The following is a 22178-nucleotide window of genomic DNA, read 5'->3' as shown; positions in this document are numbered from 1 at the left end:
TTAGATCTGAGACACTGAATAGCATTGAAAGGATTAAATTTTATATACTTTAATAATACTTGTAAATGCTAATATTGATTTGTGACTAAGTCTAGAATATGCTTATTTGAGCATCTTTTTTTTTTTTTTGAAATACTGATTTTAGTGTCTCAAGAAAACATGCACCTGTATCTTTTGCATTCTCTTTAGTGCTGCAGATCTTTAGCATTTACTTTGTTATTATGTCAAATTTTGATATGATTAATGATGTCTGTACATTACCAGTCAGAGTGGCTCAGACATACATATGTAGGGTTTCATAAGAATATACACATTTGATGTTTTCTCTTTGAAATAGTCTGCTTTAAGAGTATTTTTTAAAAGATTTTTTATTTTACCAGATGGTCTAGATTGTACTGCATACATGTTGATTAACCTTTTGCTGACTTAAGTATGTGACAATTTTAGTACACAAATTCATGCAGTGTCTGTTAAACCAAATAACATTCAGTTTGCATTCAGTCTCAATTAATTTGTCTAGGGAAAGGCTTTGTGTTCAAATTAATTACAGCATAGTCCTGCAGTATCTGCTGCATGTACTCCAGCAGTTTAAAGCTATCTCTACGACATAAGATTATTCTTTCTGTTTGGCAGAAATGTCTGTGAAGCTTAATTTTACGTGTGGATATGATATCTGATCATAGAACAGTTTGGGTTGGAAGGGACCTTTAAAGCTCGTCTAGTCCAACCCCCCTGCAGTGAGCAGGGACATCTTCAACCAGGCCAGGTTGCTCAGAGCCCCGTCCAACCTGACCTTGAATGTTTCCAGGGACTGGGCGTCTGCCACCTCTCTGGGCAACCTGTTCCAGTGTCTCACCACCCTCATCGTAAAAAAATTCTTCTATATCTAGTCTGAATCTACCCTCTTTTAGTTTAAAACCATCACCCCTTGTCCTATCGCAACAGGCCCTGCTAGAAACGTTTGTCCCCATCTTTCTTATAAGCCCCCTTTAAGTATTGAAAGGCTGCAATAAGGTCTCCCCGGAGCCTTCTCTTCTCCAGGCTGAACAATCCCAACTCTCAGCCTTTCCTCATAGCAGAGGTGTTCCAGCCCTCTGATCATTTTTGCAGCCCTCCTCTGGACCCGCTCCAACAGGTCCGTGTCTTTCCTGCGCCAAGGGCTCCAGAGCTGGACGCAGCACTGCAGGTGGGGTCTCACGAGAGCAGAGTAAAGGGGCAGAATCACCTCCCTCAGCCTGCTGGCCACACTGCTTTTGATGCAGCCCAGGATACGGTTGGCCACCTGGGCTGCAAGCACACATTGCTGGCTAATGTCCAGCTTTTTATCCACAAGTACCCCCAAGTCCTTCTTCACAGGGCTGCTCTCAATCCCTTCATCCCCCAGCCTGTATTGATACCAGGGAAAAATGAAACTTTCCACTATTAGCTAAAATGGTGTTCATTTTGCCTGCTTTGAACCTGTTATTCTCTGGGATTTCCAAGAAGTGATGATCTGCAAGATGCTGGCACTACTGAAAGGCACACACTTCCCAGGAAATGCCATATTCTAATGTGGGGAAAAAAATAAATCTGTAATCACACACCTCCACATCCTCTGATCTTTGGTTCATGTTCTGATTTAGTGAAACAGAATTGTCAGAGTTAAGACCTATGGCTCCTTATAGTTTACGCAACCATTTGTCATGCTGTTGAGATTGTACAGCATTGTGGGAATTTCTGACTTACCATTCAGAATTTTGTTAGCACAGCTTTTTAAAGATAACCAGTCTGAACAGTAGGTACTGATGAGTAATATTTCTTCCTTTCCTATAAAATAAATTTAAATTCTGAGGTATTGAAACATGATTGTTGTACGCTCTGCAATTGTACAACTTCAGTTAAAAAAACAAACCAACAAAAACTTAGTCTAAAAATTATTTTATAATCTTGCCAAGTTAGCAGAAAATAGAACTATTTAAAATAAGACTTTACAAAACAACACAGTTCTTAAAACTCACCCTACTGAGAGGCTGAGAACAGGTAATAATAAAGGAATTTTAACAGGTAAAGGAAATTTATACCTTTTGCTATCAGCAGTTGTACTGTCAGAAATAATTACCAGTATCTCTTGCAGTGTAAGACTGTAAGTCACAGTAAGAAGCCAACAAATAAAAGAGAAAAGGAGGAGAAATCTGATCAAAAAAGCAATAATGGAATCAAGGACAACCCAGAGGCAAAGCCCGATGGTCCAGGAGATAATATTAGCGAAGATGAAGCTCAAACTAATAATCAAAGGAAAAAAGGTCAGTCCCCAGACTCTAACAATTGATAGAGTTACATTAATTGCAGTTGAACTTGATGAGACTTTTTGGTTTGCATTTTCTAGGTGATGACAGGATATATTGCTTTCTGCTAGAAAGCTTAAAACAGGCTTCCTTTCTCAGATTTTGGAGTGTTCTGTTCACTCAAATAGGAATTCTGGGGAAAAAGCAGCTCCTGTCCTACGGGTGGTCCGTGGAGCTCTGATAATTTCTGGAAAATTTTAGCACGGCTGTACAAACCATCACTGTCTCTCATATCTTTATCTCCATAAATAGATAGCACTATGTTAATTTAACTTCATATATATGTGTGTTACTATATATACTAACACTGTAATTTTCATGTTTTACTACTAGCGTACACCTTGAAGTGATCACTTGAAAACTAAACCAGGTTATTAATTTCCTTTTGATCTAATCTGTTACCTTAAGAATAAGAAACAAACCTATATCTCATTTGATCATTAGACTGGAGTAGGCTGGAGAAACAGCTGAGAGAGTTTTAAGATACTGCTGCCATCAGCTGGAATTTTTTTCTTGCTTCCCTGCTGATATTTCTTCAGATCCTGAAGACCTTTGTTGTTTAGATTTGTTAATCTTCCTATGTATATATTTTAAACCAAATCCTTTATTGCTTTTAATTTTTCCAGTCTAAGTAAATATCTAAAGCAAAGCATTCCACAGGTACAACCTATTTTTTTTCCCCCCAGTGTGGATAACGCATCTTATGTATTTCCTGATATTTCTTGGCTATAAAGGTATGAAGCCCGCAATACCAATCAAGTATAGAACAGCAAATATTATCATTAAATAAATGGTTAGTGGATATTTTAGGCCAGCCTACAACAAAATACAGCTTTGCTAATAATTTTTGACGCACATGAATGAACTTAATCTGGATATCTTCAGGTAAAAATACAGTACCACAGCTAAATTCTCAGGAAAATTTTTATGGTTTGTGATTGAAATCTCTATTTTAGTGGTTAACTTGATACATTATTTTTTACCTTTAAGTTTCATATGCAGGTTGTGAAATTATATAGTAATGATTTTACTGTATATATTTAACATGCAGCTATAAATTCTTGGTAATGGAGCTTATATCTAAAAATTGATTAAGTAATAAAGCTCACCTTCATTTCATATATTTAAAGCTTAGGTAAGGTTACCTTTCAGTTTAAGAAATTCCTGTTCACTGCATTTATTATTGTTTAGTCATTCATCATATCTTAAAATTCCAATGTTAAGCTTCTCCCAGTTTTTAAACTTTGAAATTAACTGTTACCAGTTCTACAAGAACAATTCTATAGAATCTTTTCAGGAGCTGAAACCTCGAGTAGCACTGTAATTAAGAGTAATGTATTAACTTTTCAAGGTAACAAGCAGAAATGGGTGCCACTTCACTTGGATGATGTAAGGTCAGACAGTCAAGAAAGACCAGGCTCTCGAACTAGCTCAAGATTTCTGCTGGAAACAAACAAGTTAATACCTCATAACAACAGACGGAATGAGACAAGAAGTAAGTAGTTTTCGATTTCTGGGTCTTTCTATTTGTGGCAAATAAAGTATAATACCACGTGAGCAGGCATTAGCTTGGCAGTTTGTGTTGAAACTTGACTTCGCCTATACTAAGTAAAACCTAGTATTAATATTTGCTAATAACCAGCAAAAAATAAATGAATTGTACTGTAGTTTAACAAATTTTAAATTGGAAAGTTTTGTTTAAAAGCTTACTGTTAGATTATTTTTTTGAACCTCTTCACAAATTGATTGGAGTTGTAATGTCTCAATCACTGACTCTTCTGAGTAACTGAGTTTGGAAGCAGTCTGTCTTTACAGTGTGTACCCGTGCTCTGAATCAGAGCAGCGTATATTTTTATGGCTCCCTACAAAGTCTTGGGCCACAGCTTTATGGTGGTCCATAAAGTTTGGAAAAAGCAGAAAGTCTGGAAATTGTCTCATAGGGTGTCTGCTTTGTCCTGCTTTACTGCTATTCCCGCAGCTTCTTGCTACCAGAGCAATTGCTTGTGGACCTACACTTTGAACTCTGCTTTGGCAATTCTACTGATGTTGTTTTGTTCATTTAAGTTGGACCAGGTTTCTCAGTTCCCTGACCTATTTCTCACTATGGCCATGCAAAAAGTTGTACTAGCACAATGGGTGAAGAAATGCATCACAGCTGGTGCTGCCTCAGATCCTTAGGTGTTCTGAACACAGCTTGTCAGATGGCAGATATCTTAGGCTGAGTGTAACTCTGGTTTATGTATTTGCGTTTAAGTTTTAAAATCACAATATCTATTAACAGTTTAAATGTTTGCTCGTTATAGGAAGTGCTGGATGCTACTGAGATGGGATTTGATGAAGTCATTTTAGGAACATGGATCTAAGGGTTTAGTCTGGATGTCTGAGGAATGGACAGAAGCAGGGGGAGGATTTTTACTAGTGTATCGCTTTCTTCAGCAGTTATTCCTCAAGATGGTCAAAAGACCAGAAACTTGTAGCATGAACTCTACCTCAAGGCTCTAGAGATTCAAGATCAGTTTCAGTGTGAGAGAAAGTAAAACATCTCTTGCTCTTCAGGAACTTTATTTAAATAAAAAACTTGTTTCAGGCTTAAATACAACACTAGCTCATGAAGGTGTTATATGTAGGACTTTGGCATGTGTCTGAGCCATGAGTACTCTGAGTGCAAAAATGAAACTGATTTGGCGAAGTAGTTCAAATAATGCCTATGCATTTGGGATCTGTAAGGTTGAGGGTAGCAAGTGTGAACGCTAAGGTCCAAATTCCCAGCGAGACACACACATAGAGATTATGATATTCATAAATACAGAGTCTTATTTGACAGAAAATAAAGTACAGGAACTTGAATGTATGAGCATACATATTTTGTTGTAGGGTTCATTAAAAATAGTTGCTAGTAAAACAAGATTTCTAATACGAACAAAGAATCATATCTTTAGTCAGTCCTTCATTAAATTTAGCAACTCTCAATTTGATCAAGTAGGGGCTGTATCCCCAGGCGTTCCTCTGACAAAGAGGTCCACCGGCATCTAGAAGACTATCCAATTACAACTTAAAGAAACTTTAAACAAGGGTGACTGACTGAAGATGAAAGTCTCTGAGTGTTAGGAAAAGAGAAAGAAATGGTGTGAGAGAGGGCTTCATTTTCTCTTGTGAGTAAAGTGAGAATTACACCTGTCCTTGAGTTTTGTGGTGAGTGGAGCCAAGGTCCCTGGGGTCTGGTTTGGAGCTACTTGCTTTCCTTTCTTCTTCTGCTTCTCTCTTGCTCTCTTTTGCTATGTGCCAACCACATATTTATATGAAAACTTTGCATAGATTCTTACAGAGTTGTCTTAGGTTTGCATATGTTATCAAAAAGTGGTCCTTAACTTAAAAGCTCAGTTTGGAGCACGACAGCAGATAATAAATTGTTGCTGCTAAATGAGCAGAGTCAGGGGAGCGGTAGATGGCTGCTTTTGGGAAAAAAAGGGAGCCTCCAGAGAGCCATTGCTGTGGAAATCCCACCCTGAGCAGGATCATCAAGAGCTAGCAGCTCTTCCTAGCTCTCTCTAGGTACTGGGAGTTGTCCACAGAAGGAGATTGTATTATCATACCTGGAAGGAGAATTGTATGATCATTCCTTCCCATCCCAAGCCGATCATAGGTATTGTGATCCCAGTTGCTTCAGAAGCATTTGAGACTGACTGCTAGTCAAGCCCATTTACTACTCTTTATTGCTAACAGCTTCTCCCCGTCTCGCCCTCGGGCGTGGCTGGGCAAGCCTTACCATTTCACCTTGCAGCTTCAGATCTGACCTTCTGCTTCAGCCAGCATGACTCAGTCAGTGGATTGCCTGGGCGCAAACTGAGAACTCTGTGTTACAAGGGTCTTTTTGGCATGGTGATATTTAATTATGATTGCAAATATTATGCTTTTTTCTCTTAAAGATTGGCGTCGTGATAGAGAAAAGAGAGATGATCCTGATGAAGTGTGCAGCGTGGGAAGTGAGGGTGGCAGCGTTCGAGGATTCTCCAGAGGCAGAGGAAGAGGTAGAGGCAGAGGAAGAGGACGAGGCAGAGGAAACCCTAGAAGTATGCAAAGTAGTAAATGCTTAGCAAAAATTTTAAAACCGTGTTTATAGTGTAATTGTTTGCACATAAAGAGTTGTCTCAAAAAATGTATCCTGTAACTTAATGTAATTAAGTAGCTCGAGTCTTTTTAAAATCAGATGCTGAAAACCAACAGTAAAATAGCGGTGTGTATCGTGCCTTAAAATATTTGTGTGCTAGACTTCATATTTTTCATCATCTTTCTTTTATGTTATTCTTTATTTTGAAGTGAACTTTGAATATTCAGTTGGTTATCAAGAACTGTATGGTGAAGGAACTGACCAAGTATTTCAACCTGAGCTTAATGCTAGTGTGATGTATTACTATGGTGATGGAACAGGAGTGCAGATGTATTCTGTGGATGAAGCACTTCTCAAAGAATATATAAAACATCAAATGTAAGTAGATTGTTTAATGTAGAAATATTTTTAGAGATCTAGTTAAGATAAAATAACTCATTTCAAACAGTGTTTAATCCTTATTACCCATATAAAGATGGAGACTAAGGCATTTCAATTTAACTTTTTGATTTGACCATTACCAGTGTCAGTTTGAATTTATTCATTAGTAGGATGGAAAAACTTGAGTGATGGGGAGGAATTTTAAGGAAGCTGTTCTGCATCTTGTGCTGTAGTCTGGCTCTAACTCGTATACCTGCTTTATTTATGGTACATAGCCCTCTTTTTATGTTGTCATGTAATTCAGATATGGATGTCTCTGAGCTTGTGCTTTTGAGTACTGTTGGTCTGTTTGCCTACAAAGCTCTTCTTGGGTGATGTAGCTAGACGTTTCCCTTATTTGCTCTCAATTTCACTTTGAGAAGTCTTGTTAGTTTTATGTTTTCAGAGTGTTTCACCTGAAGCATTTAACTGAAAGAGAGTAGTTTTGCAATGATACTTGATTTTTCAATAATCTGAAATGTTTACTTTCTCGTGTACACCATTAGGCAATGAGAAACCATCTGGAAGACTGATTATCACCAGGAGACAAGTCAAAAAGGGCCTGGAAACCACTAGTTCATTTTAAAGAGACAGTTTCCACCACTGGCAGATATTTCATCTTCTGTACTTGCAACGGCATTTCTCTGCGATGCCTTTGTGGTGGTTTTTGATTGCCCTTGTATTCCATAAAGCAACTTGCTTATTTTATTCTTGCTTCTTCTGTTACAGTTGACGCAAAAAGGAAGAAAAAAGCCTCTTTAAGGGCAGAAAGTATCTGACATGTGGCTATCAACTTCAAAACTTCTATTGCAGTCTTTTTTGTTACTCTTGCTGCCAGGCCCCTATGAGACCTGACAGTGGACATGTACCCCCATGTCAGGATAATCGGCCTGCACTGTCCTCAGTCAAGTGAGGGAGGAGCACAGACACTCCACTGTTGGCCAGATTTCTGGGCATGCAGTGTAGAATCCAGACCTTCTAAGGTAGGACATGGTGATGTCCCCCTCTGCTGAGAAAAATGTCAGTTACAGCATTGGTCACATCTGACTTCTGGTTATATTTGTATTTTATTTTAGCAACAAGAGGTTGGCAGGTGTCAATAGAAGATGTGGCATGGCTGGCTAACCAGAGCCATTGGTTGCTTGTCTGATATGAACTCCTAAGGCAGTTTGATTATGGAGTTTGCTTTCCACGAGAGAGAGGGAGATTCTTGAGCAGGTTTAGAACATAACTTCACTATTTTTATGCTCCTTAAAAAAAAAAAAAAAAAAAAGATGTTATTGTTATCTATTCACTTCTTTTATCACATTAAAAACGATGGGAAACAGACTTTATTCATCAATTACCTATTATTAGCTTCTAAATGGGGATGGTTTTATCTGCCTTTCATAATTTAGTTATAAAATAAAAAGTTACTATGCCAAAGAAGGAAGTATATACAGAATATATCCACACAGAACTGTTAGGTCTCAGAGTTCCTTATGGAGTCCAAGACAAATCAAGTTATATTAGAGAAGTGAGATTGATTTGAATCCTAGTGAACTGATGAATTTTAAAACAGTTTACCTGCTTAATAGGGAAAAATCTTGGAGACTGTTTCCAACTGAATTGATGTGTAATTACAGTAAGAAGTACACTACTATCAAGCAGTTTATGCTCGTCCCAAGAACCAGCTTGATGTACAAGAGAGAGTGGTATTTGTATTACATACAAAAATATCTTTAATGTTTTTATTTACAGGCTGAAGTTGTCAGCCTGAAAAGTTTCAGTGCTTAGCAACTCCTCAGTCTGCAACATGCAGCAGAACTCTATCTAAAGTCCTCTTTCTTTAAAAAAAAGAAATAAATAAAAGTTCAGACATTTCTTTAAAAAAATAAATAAATAAAAGTTCAGACATGCATCCAAGTCAGCATTGATTCCAGAGTAAGCAAAGGGACTCTGAGGAAAATGAAAAAGAAAAGATGGAGGAGGTGTGTGGGTTTAGGTTTGTCCCTCTACTTGGAGCAAACTTGTGCATTGTCTTCATTTTTCATTAATGGTCTTTCACATTCCTTTTTCTAGAGTGATGGACATCAAGTGAGGCAGTTTGAGTCAAGTTCAGTCATTGTCCATTTCTGCTTGTGGAATTTTTAACTAGGTGAATCGTTACAAGATTTTACCTTTACTGTATGACTGTAAAGGTAACATTAGTAAAATGTTGGTATATGGCTTTTGTGCTTGCTTATCTTCTAGATTGGGAGGGGGAAAATATAGCAGGTCAGAACAGTAAATAGGATATTCTTGAAAGAAACCTTCTCTTTGTGCACAGTTGCTTCACTGAGCTTACTTAGCTCTGAGTAAGAGCTTGATTCTCCAAAAGCCTTATTCTCTTCTCCGTTTGCTCTGATTTAATGGCAATGTTTTCATTTGTCGTATGTCTTATTGTCTAACTTTGAGACTTTATATTCATTCTGTTTTGGAGCTGAGTGTTTCATATAGAGAGCTTTTGCTTCAAATTTCTGTAGCTATGAAAAATTAGAGAAAGAAATGGTATCAGGCTTCTCCTTGGGTCAATGATGGCATCAGAGTTCTCTCCTCTTGGTAACTTTGGCCTTGATCCCAACTTCAGTGGAGACACTTAGCATTTTATTCTTTGTTGAAATTAGAATTAACTTTATTTACATTTGCATGTGGTTGGTTTTTTCCCCTCAGCATTTTAACGCTCTCTTGTTTTATTTTTGTGCTACCTCTGTTTTTGTGTCATAGAATTTTAATCGCTCTCCATTAAATATTTCACTACCTACATTTTCCTGAACCTGATGAGGGGTAGTATTCCTTGGATGTAATATGCAAAATCATGGTATGATGTGTAAACTCTGTGAAAGGCTTAGATTTTAGTCATCACAATTAAATTGGGTTTTTTCCATTCTTTTTCATAGGGTGTTTTCTCATTCCCTTGCTTTGTGTGACAGATCATGATATGAATTCCTTACTTTTTCTCTTCACTAAGTATAAAACATCCTGGCACCCTGATCATTTCATAGAGCGGCTTCATTGTTTAAGAAGATTGGTCTTTCTGCTATTTTTTTGTCCCCCGTCTCTCTTGTTCTGTGGTATTGTCAGATTCCTGAAATGGTCCTTGTCCCTCTTTATCCACTAAACATCATCTCTTCTTTTAGACTTTACCTTTCTTCACGAGCTTTTGTGCCTTTTGGTACAGTTTCATGACAAAGACAACATTACTATTTTTGTTTTCTCGTCTTCCCACAAGCATGCTTGAAGTAATGATTCAGAGTACATATATGTGCCTCAACACTCAGATAGGATACTTAAACCTTCTAATGTACTGGAAACTGGGAAAAGAAAATATACAGTTCAGGATGAAGGTGCACTGATACTGCTGTGTGGGAAATAACTTATGCCCTGACTGTAAGCAGTAGTTGTCCTTCATCTATATGGAGGCTAAAAGAATGTTGCTTCCTTCTGTTCATGTAAGTAATAAGGGAGGGGATGGGTGAAAAAAAAATTGAGTCTAGTTTTTCCTTATGCAGTTTGTGTATGCAAATATAACAAGGCTTTGATTTATACCCCTATGTACTGTACTGGATCGTAAGTCTTTCTTAACATGTCGAGCATGCGTGCTGTTCTGTGAGTCTTGCTTGTAATGATACACCTGTTGAAAGAATGATTTTGTTGATGACAAAGTATGCTCTGTTTTTAATGGAAGACTTTAACAAGGAATCTCTAAGTTGCTATTTTAGGGTTTTCTTTAACCTATAACAGGCTCATATTTGTATGTTTCTTTCTGCAGTGAGTATTATTTCAGCACAGAAAATTTGGAAAGAGACTTCTTTCTGAGGAGAAAGATGGACCAACAAGGATTTCTGCCTGTTTCATTGATTGCTAGCTTCCGTCGGATGCAAGCTCTGACTACAAATGCTGCACTCATTTTGGAGGTAAAATAATTCAGAAGTACGTGTGCAGAAAGTAGCTTGGTTAATTTTGTACCACCATTTAAAGGCAGTGCTATGAAGTTAAGAAAAATTTCTGTTTGCGATGACAAGGATTTTATAAAGAGGCTATAAATGGCAAAGCTTCTGGGTTTTTTTCCTTTTTTGGATGGTGCTGGATACGTAAAGTTTTTAAAGTTATAATATGCTTGTCATACAGGCCCTAAAGGACAGTACAGAAGTTGAAACTGTGGATCAGAGGATAAGAAAAAGGGTTGATCCAGAAAAGTGGCCGATTCCAGGTCCTCCTCCATGCTCTCTGCCACCGACTGACTTTTCTCAGCTCATTAATTGTCCAGAATTCATACCAGGCCAAATTTTTGGCTCACATACTGGTAAAGGATTTATTTTATAGAAACATAACTTTGGGACTGTCTAACTAGCTTAAGAAGTTTGCCTCTTGATACTGATTTCATAATAGAAGTTGTACATTTGGTAACTGTTCAGTCAGCTGATATGCCTGTCAGCCTTGCAGTTGCCAAGTCTCATGGCTGATGTGAAGTAGATAAAAATGTCTCTTATGTGTAACGGCTGTGACCATTCTCCAGAATATAGTACGATGGACTACAGTCCTTTAGTAGTAGAAGTAATAACAGTAATCTTAAGTTAGTAATAAAATCTGCTTCATTGTGGTAGCAGCTGAAAGTTAACTCCTTATTTGGTGCATCCAGGTTTTGGATGGGGATCTCATTCACATTATTAATGGGGCGATGGCTTTGTTTGCTGACAGCACTTGTCAAGGAAATCTTTTACTAAGATGTTTGCTGGAAGTAAATGGGAAGAATGAAGACTGAGTTAGGCACCCGGCCATAGAGCTAGAGGATGGTCGGGAGAGAACATGTCCCTAATGATGCTGCTCTTGTTTTCTGAATAACACATGATTTCTCTCAGACTGTTAGGTACTTTCCACGTAAATAAGCTGCTAAAATGGATCTTTTCCTAAAACGTTGACTGAACTGTGAAAAGCAGTCTCCTAGAAATGAAAAGAAATTCTGCTGATCAGTGTTATATTTAGTCTATAGAGGCAGAAAAATGGTAGCTGCAGTTAAAAAAAAAAAAGACTAGTGAAACAATTGAAAAAAAGAAAATCGCAACCCAAACCAAAACAACCCCAACAGGAACTGAACTACTGTTTTACAATGCTAGAGTCTGCACCCAGTTCTCCAAGAATGGGAAGCCTACTCAGTCCACAGAAAAACACTGAAACGAGCAATTTTCAGACGATGTCTAAAGGATTGTCTACAAGTTTGCCTGATTTGGACTCTGAACCTTGGATAGAAGTGAAGAAGAGGCATCGTGCATCCGCTGTCAAACTGAAGGTAAAATCAAAAGCTTTTAAGTTATATTTAAACAAACAAATGCAAAACCCGCCAACTTTCAGATTATACCGTAAAATGAGATTTTTTGCATCTTAATGTATGTGATGCTTGATAATGCAATACAGTTAGCGTGTGTGCTTCTCACTCTTCCAGACCTAGAATAACTAAGAGCATTTAAAATCCTGATCCGAAGCTTACTAAAATGAAAAGGAAATACTGTTGTTTTTTTTTTCCTGCTGAGGGACAGTTGTACCTGTTGATTATTCAAAAATGTGTTGTAATGTGCGTTGAGAATTGTTCTAAAAGCCTATGGCAGAATTATTTAGAACAGTAGTTTACTTAATAAACATCTGAAAGTGGCTGTATTGTTTCTAATTCCTGTACATTTGTTTATTGAAAATGTTCTGTTATGTTCTATTTGTCTCCCATTTGGATAAACGCTATCCAATTCAAATATAAAATGCATCACCTTTTCCAACTTAGGAAAGTGTTCCTATACCTGATCAAATATCAGATCAACAACAGCCACCCCCACCTCCAGAGGAAGAAGAACAAGAAGAACTTGAGTTTTTGTTTGATGAAGAGATGGAACAAATTCAAGGTCGGAAGAATAAATTTACTGATTGGTCAGACAGCGATTCCGATTATGAAATTGATGATCAGGACATAAACAAGATTTTGATCGTAACACAGACACCACCATATATGAGAAAACATCTTGGTGGAGATCGTACTGGCAACCATGTATGCCGTGCAAAAATTACATCAGAACTTGCTAAAGTTATTAATGATGGCTTATACTATTATGAGCAGGATTTGTGGATGGAGCAGAGTGAAAATGACACCATGATGAAGGTAACTTTCTTCATTTTTGACCTGAAAACCATGCCTGTCCAAACAGTTCCAAAATTAATTTCAGCCGTCTGCTACGTCATTGTAAAATGCTGCATTTTTGGAAAGAAAAGTGACAGTAGTTAAATTTACAGGTCTGTTGAATTCTCTTTATTTTGATAATATTGGAAACAGCTGAAAGCAAAACCAGCAAGTTGTTCTTGTCACAGATTTGACCAAAAACATTCAATGAATATTCTTTAGAGCTATTTTTAACATTTTGGAGATGGTTCAACTTTTCCAGTGTTTTCTTGTTCTATGAATAGCTTGTTCCATAACATTTGCAAACCCCTACCAGAGGGGAAGGGGACACGTTTCTGAGGTGAGATAATAAGAGAGGAAGGTAATACAGTCATTTTCAAGTAGTTTGCCTTGTAGCTTGTTAGAATGATAGCTCTGCGAGCAAATGAAACTTTGGATTGCACACCTTATTTTATTATAGGAAACCCTTTTATTTCCTGGTCTGTATAAGGGCCTCTGTCTGAGGCTTTCAAAACTTTGCAAGGAGACTGTCAACTTTGTGATTTTTTTTTTTTTTTAATTATTATTTTTTAAAATATACTAAACAGCTGTAAAATTATAGATGAGTTGACCTCCAGGACTGCTTAATAAACTCTTGGTTTATTAAGAAACCCCTTCTTTTGTGTGAGTGAGCCCAGTGAGCGGCACGTCTGTAGGCAATTCTACTGCACCACTAGCAGATATTACGTGTACAGAAGTACAAAAGTTACCTACACACTAAGTGGAGAGGGGCACTTATCTGTGCATAAGGACAAAGGTGGGTTGTGGGGCAGGGGGGAAGGGGGAAAGTAGCTGAAAGGACAAATGGAGCATGTGGGTACAAAAAAGAGCTGACAAAGATAGAAATTAATGTTGAGAATAAGAGCAAGAAATAAAGGTAGAATTCAGAATATGGAGTTTTTATTACAAAGCAAATGGACCAAGAAAACCAGCAAACTGGAAAAGGACAGTGAGAAATAGCAAAAAGCAAGAGAAAATATTTTCTTTTTTGTTGTTACGTTCTTGACGATGATTTAAACAAGATTTTTCACACACAGCATGCACACACACACATGTCCCAACTCACCTTTGGCTGAGTAGAGGCATGAGTGATTTGAGATTCTGCCACACACCTTGGAAAATCCCATCCTTTCAGTTTAAGCTACCAATCAAAAAAAAAAAAAAAAAAGCCAAACACTTTATTTATGAATACTGGCTTTTAGATGCAGCCCAAGGAAGGGAGCAGGGCCTCTTCTGCTCCCCTGAATTGCTGGGACCTTCCTTGGCATGCTTACTGCAGAAGGAGGATGGTTGTGGTTTAGGGCTTGGCAAGGGGAAGAATCTCAGTAATTTCTATTTATTATTTGTCTTTGAAAATTCAGATGTAGGTGGCCTTACCTGCCTCCATTTGCCCATTTGTTGGCGTAACTATTTCTTTTAGCTAGTGCAGCGTGAGCTGCGTTAGGTTATATACAGTGTTCATGGCAACTTTTGTATAATGTGTGCTAGGGACTCCTTCCATCTTTGTTAAAAGAAATCTGTACTGGCTGTGTGTGCGTAGTTGTGTGTCAATTCTGGCTTGCTGCTTTTCTCTTTTATGAAATTCACCTGTTTCTCAGGATGATATCTGTTATTGTGCTTTGCGTTTACAATTTCCTTTCTCTAATTCAGCAAGAGATTGAGAACTTTAAGAAGCTACATCTCATTAGTAAGGAAGAATTTGATAATCTTGCACCAGAACCAATTGCTGATCCAACCCAAGAAGTTCCTCCAGGGTTACAGACAGGTAAGTAATACGTATTTGTTTTTAGAATCTCTGTAATAAAGAACAAGTCTGTAGGTGTTGTAACTCTTTCTGCCTGTGTAATATTTTAATTTTGGTTCAGTCAGCAGTCTGATGCGCTTTTTCTTTGCTAATTTTTCAAATTGTCAATTGTTCATCAGTAGTGTGGTTTCCATTGAATTAGGGGAAGCTGGTACTAGTACTTTCCAGGATATATATGAGCACCAAAAGGCCGTGTTCTGTTTTGTTGTCACCATATACCAACACCTGTGCTCTTTGTGTAACTTGGCATTTTCAGTGTGTAAAGTAACAGCTAGTGATGTTGTGAAACATTTTCTAGATGGAGCTTAGGGTTTGAAATCCTGAGATTCTTTTGAAAATGAATGTTTTCTCCTTCCTGCCTACAGATTTAGCAGAGGAGCTGGCTTGTAATTTGTTAAGTATTGAAGTACCTCCAACAGCAGCAACAGCTCGATCACTGCCAACAGCAGTTCCAGATTCCCCCTGTGTTCACCCTGGCTTCACCCCGCGAACACCTCGCACCCCGAGGCTACAGGATCCCAACAAAACACCCAGGTTCTACCCTGTTGTTAAAGAAGCACGATCCATTGATGTAAAGGTAAATGGAAAGACGTCGTATTTCTTTTAAAACCAGAAAAAGCCTATAAAACGCGTGTCTGTGCATATGACTTAACAAGAATGAAAAGGCAAAAATGAAAGACTGGTACTTTTTTATTGTTTTTCTTGAAAATATTTACCATATTTATTCTTTTTCATCTCAACAAAATGGTTTCTGAGTTTTCTCTGTAACATTTCTTAAAAGTCCTTACTGAAAAAGTGTAACGTCCAAAGATTTTTAATTTGTTACATGAGACTAATCTTTAGCTTATGAAACTGGAGTGTTGTGACTTTATAATGTGTTAGATAGAATATAACATTTTTCAGACTTTGTTTTAAGAGGAGGAGAATGAGTGAAATCAAATTAGGGAAATAAATACTTCATTTACTTTCTTAGACTCGAAGAAAAAGAAAAACAGGACACAGTACAAATCCTCCCTTAGAATGCCACGTTGGTTGGGTGATGGATTCCAGAGACCACAGGCCAAGAACTTCCTCTGTGAGGTAATTTTTTTATTTCATAGAAAATTTGTTTGCAATGTCATTAGTTTTCACTGCTAATGGAGAAGTAGGCTGTGCTAAAAGACTATTTATAAATACAGTGGAAGCAAGAAAAGAGTGATCAAGACAGACAAAAACACAGAATACAAGGCTATCTGGAAGTAAGCTATCTAGACTATGTTCACAGTGTTGTTTGTTGATCCATGATATAGTAGCAGTAATATTACTTGAAGTACTGATGTTCACTTCAGTGATTTTTGCCTTTAAGTGGCCACTTAAAATTGGTCGTTAATGTTTAATTATCATCATCCAAAACTGCCTGGTTTTTGACGTATTAGCACAGAATCTGATTTTCTTGAGGTGCACCCGCAAACAGATGTCTGGGACCCCAGGCATGTGTTGTAGTGGTCGTCAGGTGACTGTACTATTCTGACAGCTCTTGTGTCGATCAGAATGGTTGAAAACTGATTCTGTAGAAAAGCACTGTTTATACATCAGAAATACACTTTTTTTTTCTTTAGCAGTTCCAGTGCTTCACCTTCAGAAGGAGCTCCACTAGCAGGAAATTATGGGTGTACCCCAAATTCTCTTCCAAAATTTCAGCATCCTTCTCATGAACTGTTAAAGGAAAATGGCTTTACTCAACAGGTGTACCACAAATATCGTCGAAGGTGTCTAATGGGTAAGTCGCTAAATGCGCTTCCTAAACTTTTAGGTAGAAGCTACCAGGTGTCATCTGATACCAGTTTTCTCCACAGTGTTCCTTATCCTGATTTTTTGGGGGGAAAGTAAGGCAAAATTTACTTGATGCTTCAATTTTATGAACTCTGCTTTCCATTTAACTTTACATTCCCTGACAAAAAAATTACCTCAAATTTAAACGCAAGTTACTAGAAGATCTTGTGTGTGTATTACTAATGGAAAAGCACTTGAAAATATTCTGCTGAAAAATTAAAAATAGCTTTTTTTCCCCCCCCGCTTTTTTTTCCAGAGAGGAAACGGTTGGGAATTGGCCAGTCCCAAGAAATGAACACACTTTTTCGTTTCTGGTCCTTTTTTCTGAGAGATCACTTTAACAAGAAAATGTATGAAGAATTCAAACAACTTGCTCTAGATGATGCAAGAGAACACTACAGGTATTTGCTTTTTCCTGGAAGTTAAAAACTGTTGAGGTCTTAGCGTTCGTTTTAATGACTGTGAAGTTTATGTATATCCGAAGTGAACATTTTTAATATTGACTTTGACTCTTTGTAGGTCTTTAAAAGAGCAGTCTGTACAAGTTATTTTAATACCAAGAATCTGTTTGTGTATATTTGTGCTTTGCTGATACGTAGCTAAACGTGCAGCATTTCCGGACTTGTAATCGGTCCTGAATTCTACAAAATCCTGTGACTTGTTGACCGTGACAAGTCAGCTCTATACTTACTCACACTCACAAGATTCTTCCTCATGTGAAGACATTCTTAACATCATTCAACTTGTTCATACTGCTTTTTGCCTTCCAAAAATACCAGAAGAATGAGCAGGAAGGAAATGACCACTGCCCCTTTAGCTCTTTGATATTATTCCCTTCCTTTCACTCAGTTCACCTGCCTCTATTTCTCTTAGCCAAAGAGCCAAGGTAGCCGAACATTTTGAATGCCAAGTGAGGAAGTACTGGCTATGAAAATCCTGAAATCGGGATATGTTGTCCGAGACTGCAGAATGATAGTCCCTAGGGTGCAAAGGCAGCTTTAATAATAGCTTGTGTCTCTGCTCTGAGCTTTCTTGGTGCTCCAAGGATACGTTTACCAGGAGGAACTTCAGAAGGCTCTTAAGTACCTAAGGTGGCAGCAGATGAATGCAGAATAGAAGGAGGTTCCAGCTACCTGGAGGCCCAAGGCAGCTCTGGTGACTGTGTGGCAGCCCAAGCCAGAGCGTTACTAAATACTGAGCCAGCAACCCTGACGCTGGGGTGTGTGGGAGCTGAGAGAACCCCGGGTCCTGCCCCTACACATCGGGTTTGGCACCGATGGTGGGTTAGGCTGAGTTTTGGTCTGACGCACTGTGGCTGGTTTGACATTGAAACTGTTTGTGTGTACAAACATACTGAAAATGTGGAAGTGTTTATCTTCATTTTGTATGTGTGTATTGTGTCTGTAGCTTGTACATTGAAACTGTGGGACAAACCTGGTTCTCCCAAGTCAGTTTTGGTTATTTGTGAAGATGTTTCAGAACAATAGGTCGGTAAAATTGATGTGAAGAGGAGTGGTTTTTATGAGGAGGGTAAAATGAAACTCTGCCATTTACCTAAATGCAAGGAGAGACTGAGAATTTGTATCCTTCTGAGGAATGAGGAGTGTATGTATAAGATTTTCATACCTCTTTGTTCTGTTACAGGTACGGATTGGAATGCTTGTTTAGATTTTACAGCTATGGCCTAGAAAAGAAATTCAGGCAAGAAATATTCAAGGATTTCCAAGAAGAAACGAAGAGAGACTATGAAGCTGGTAATTATCACAGGCCAGTCACTGCTCACACCAGTGAGCAGTTGGGAGATAATCCCAATTCCTTGGCACTGACTTCTTAACTAACCCAAGAACAGCTTTTGTTCACGGTCCTTTTATCTTACAGTTCTCTTAAACATGTAGTTACTAGGGAATAATTAAGTTTTTAATTAAATGTGACCTTTGTAAATTGGTAAAATTATCTTTTTCCATTATTAGGTCAGCTGTATGGACTAGAAAAATTTTGGGCTTATCTAAAATACTCTCAGCACAAGACTCCAGCCATTGACCCCAAACTGCAAGAATACCTTAGTAAATTTAAGAGACTGGAGGACTTCAGAGTGGATGTAAGTTTCAGTGCCTGTTTTACATAAATATTCGGTGTATGAATATTTTTACTGCACGGTAAACTGAGAACAGTACTTCATTTCACAAAAAGGCAGCTTTCCAAATCCTGTCAATGACTAGAAAAAGCATGATTAAAAAAATGAAATTCGAATGAAAAATGCAGTTTTATTCTAGATGTTCTTTTTTGAACCAAAGTATGGTGCTGAGATGTGGTGGCTAAAATGTAAAAAGTGTTGATCTATCTTCATTGTGTAATGAAATAAATAGCAAAAAGTAGTTTATTTGCCATCTGGTAAGGCTGATGACTTCTACACCTTTTGAAAATTTGGCAAATGAATTAATGCCCAGCTGGCATTTCTTAATGAGCTGTGACAGGCATTGTCCTTGCTGAGACTTTATATGCCCAACTCAATGTATCCTTCCTGTAGAATGCTGGGTTCTTAAACTGTGGGATTCCTGACTATAGTGCTGCCGTGCTTTTCATAACTGGGTTATGGTGCACTACATTGCCACCATCCTCTAGAATCCTCTGTTTTCTAGGAGTTGTGGCAAACGTTTGGGCAGTGACAAATAATGCTGTAAGACTGCTAAGGGCTGTAAGTCCTTAAATACGTCATGCACTTGCACTTCTAGCTAAATGGCCAGGGAAGCTTTAGAGTACCATCAGAGAGCTGTGAATAACTAAGATTACTAAGGGCCTAATTAGGGAATGCTCTCTCTTGATCCTTTAAGTATATGAAAAGCCAAATACCTGGCCTTACAGAAACACACGTAACAGGTTGCCAATGTTTATTTGCAGCCTCCTATTAGTGAAGAATCTGGCAGGAAGAGACCGGTTGCTGCCACAGGTGAGGATTCAGATCATCGCAGACATCAGTCCAATTCTTCTAAAACACTTCTTGCCACTAAACCCACAGCTGCCCGTCAGTCCCAGGCACTGGGAAACGTTACCGGTGGGAATACTGTGCAAGCGTCCGTAGGCCATAACAACGCTGCCACAAAGTCTACAGAAAGTGATGTACCAGAAAAATAGACTTTAAGATGAGCTTGCACCCTTGTGAATCAACTTTTATATCACTTCCTTAATTTGGAGATCTTCAAGGTGAGCCAATCTAATACATGATTAGAAACGTATGGGAAGACAAAGGATTGGATTATCTTCTTTCACAGGATTTAGTTCCAAAACACTTACCCTAGGAGAGTGCTCTTCGTTTTGGGATCATCGGAAGGATCCTAGGGAAGATTCTTTGGCTTCAGTATTGCTTTCCTCAAGCTTTTGTTTACAAAGAACTGCATTCCTTGCATATGCAAAAAATACTTTGGGGGGATGCCTTACATTTCAGCTCGTATTTCTTAGAAAAAGGTATGATACACCCATGTTATTTACTGTGCTTTCTTTACTCAGATTTTCCCATTATTTGTATTTTACCAAAGCAAAAAAGATTATGATCTATGTAGAATTTTAAATGTAAAGGAAGGATCTATACGATTGGTTTGCTCTTGAATCTAACTATTAAAAAGTATGGATTTGTGCAAAAGCACACTTGAGAATGTGCAGCTATATATGAAAATGCATTTGTGGATTCTATTTAAAGACATAGTTTCTATTTTTTTTTCAGGGTCTCCATAGTTAGTATTTTATTGAGTATGGAGTGGACGTAACTAGGATAGTTTTGCAGGTATTTCCTTCAGTACTGGTTTGTAATAACTCAAGCAACAGAAAAAGACAGTGGAAAATGCATCTGTTGATAGTGTCTTAAATTAACGGACAGTATCTAGTCTGTTCAGGTTATTAAAATAGCAAACTATTCAAATTATTCTTGGCTTGAGAGATGTCTTCATTTGAATTCTCTTATGATGAAGTACTCTAACAGGAGAGGCATAACTTTCTAATATTTTTTCTCCATATTTCAAGTAATAAAAATTAGTTTGGAGGGAAACAAAGTATTCCTTGTAAATTTTTTTTTTTTGCTTTGTTTTGCAAGATTTGAATGAAGTTCTGCTTAAATAGTGCTAGCTAAGCCTAAATAATTTCAAACAGGTCTAAATACAATTTCACTGGATGTAAGTTATTCAAATACAAATCCATTTCTGTAGCTGAAAGATGGAGATGTTTATATCCTGTAATTTCTTATTAACATCATTACTTTGTTTTTAAAGACTCAACAAGACCTGAGTGGGTAACTTACCTCTTCCAAGGGTAGGTGAGAAGAATTTCAGCTTTTTGTTGGTTAACTGCAGAAAATATTTCAGTGAACTTTTAAAGTTAAAAAGTTCTGTCTAGCACAAATGCCTTAATCCATGCAGGTGTCCTCACTGACTGCACAGCCACGTACGGGGTTTTAAATTTGTATCGGATCTCAGAGGTTATAACAAGTCCATTAATTTTTCAGTCATTGTCTGGTGAATCTCAATGAAACGATTTCTGAATGTTTGCATTGTAAATGAGGGGATGTTAGCAGTGGCCTGCCCAACAGTTAATGCAATTTCAATACAAAATTGAGCCTTTTGTAAGTGGCCTGTTCTAAATGAATTTAAATGAACACATACCAATATTTTAAGTAGCATCCTATAAATATGCTGAAGTGACACATCTCAATCCTGTATTTGATCCATGCCTTTTGCTGTCCAAGAAAATGATACGAATGTAAATTTGGATTGAAATTGTATATACAAGTAATAGATTTAAGATATTTCCTTTCACTTTCTCATTGGAAAATGTGCAGATTAAGCTTTTAGTGTGTGTAATTTTGTGATATCTTGACAAATTTTATAAAAACAACAACAAAAAAACCCATAAGCGTTGTATATCAACTTTTTTTTTCCCCTTTTTTCCCCTTTCTGGCCCCTTTCACTTCCCACGGGCTTGAATCTGCCCTCTCTCCCCTTGCACAGATAGGTGGTAAACCCGATACTTAACACCTACTGCTCTTTGCACACTGAGATGAGATCAAAACCACTGAATTTTAGAAAAAAAACCAAAGACTTTGCTGGCTAAGCAGCTTGTTTCTCTATATGGCTTAAAGTGGTTAATCACCTTGCAATAACTGGCATACCTGTTGCAGAGCCATAAATTTGTCTTTGACCATTCACATACGTGTCCAGCATCTTTTCTGATGCCTTTTAGGTCCATTTAAGCCAACCTTCAGTTTGTCTTTCTTAAGACTGGTTGTATTCTAACAGTAGTCTATTACTAAACACTTAGCAGGTCATAGACTTTTCCTTGTCTAAAAATTCTCCCATGTGCTTATTGAAGAATTTTGTTTAGGTTTGTCTTAATTTCTTCTGTTGAGAAATGACTGTACAAATATTTCAAAACGCTGCCCTGCCTAAACTCAGTAAGATTTTTCTTTTGCTGTGCTCAGGACATGGGATTCTAAAGGCTTTTTGA

General features: G+C 37.7%; 1 protein-coding gene across 4 annotated transcripts in view; it reads left to right on the top strand.

Moving 5' to 3' along the window:
- The window catches only part of LARP1B (La ribonucleoprotein 1B), a 32750-nt gene extending 11163 nt beyond the window's left edge, over nucleotides 1–21587 (top strand). The window contains exons 4-19 of one of the 4 annotated variants that reach the window (XM_068402963.1): nucleotides 2114–2282; nucleotides 3676–3819; nucleotides 6251–6394; nucleotides 6642–6810; nucleotides 10643–10787; nucleotides 11002–11176; nucleotides 11988–12160; nucleotides 12644–13015; nucleotides 14723–14837; nucleotides 15242–15453; nucleotides 15850–15956; nucleotides 16478–16635; nucleotides 16945–17089; nucleotides 18333–18442; nucleotides 18659–18786; nucleotides 19587–21587. In XM_068402963.1, the coding sequence (XP_068259064.1) occupies nucleotides 2114–2282; nucleotides 3676–3819; nucleotides 6251–6394; nucleotides 6642–6810; nucleotides 10643–10787; nucleotides 11002–11176; nucleotides 11988–12160; nucleotides 12644–13015; nucleotides 14723–14837; nucleotides 15242–15453; nucleotides 15850–15956; nucleotides 16478–16635; nucleotides 16945–17089; nucleotides 18333–18442; nucleotides 18659–18786; nucleotides 19587–19820 (2700 nt within the window). In that variant the 3' untranslated portion in view covers nucleotides 19821–21587. Of the gene's footprint in view, nucleotides 1–2113; nucleotides 2283–3675; nucleotides 3820–6250; nucleotides 6395–6641; nucleotides 6811–7739; nucleotides 7836–10642; nucleotides 10788–11001; nucleotides 11177–11959; nucleotides 12161–12643; nucleotides 13016–14722; nucleotides 14838–15241; nucleotides 15454–15849; nucleotides 15957–16474; nucleotides 16636–16944; nucleotides 17090–18332; nucleotides 18443–18658; nucleotides 18787–19586 lie in introns of those variants that run through there. The other 3 variants (XM_068402962.1, XM_068402964.1, XM_068402965.1) reach the window with 3 other exon arrangements.
- The last annotated feature ends 591 nt before the right edge of the window (nucleotides 21588–22178 follow it).

The sequence above is a fragment of the Nyctibius grandis genome, chromosome 6, assembly GCF_013368605.1.
Source record: "Nyctibius grandis isolate bNycGra1 chromosome 6, bNycGra1.pri, whole genome shotgun sequence".
Classification (NCBI taxonomy): Eukaryota; Metazoa; Chordata; class Aves; order Nyctibiiformes; family Nyctibiidae; genus Nyctibius; species Nyctibius grandis.
The sequence above is the reverse complement of the archived record's forward strand: the minus strand, read 5'-3'. Positions and strand labels throughout refer to the sequence as shown.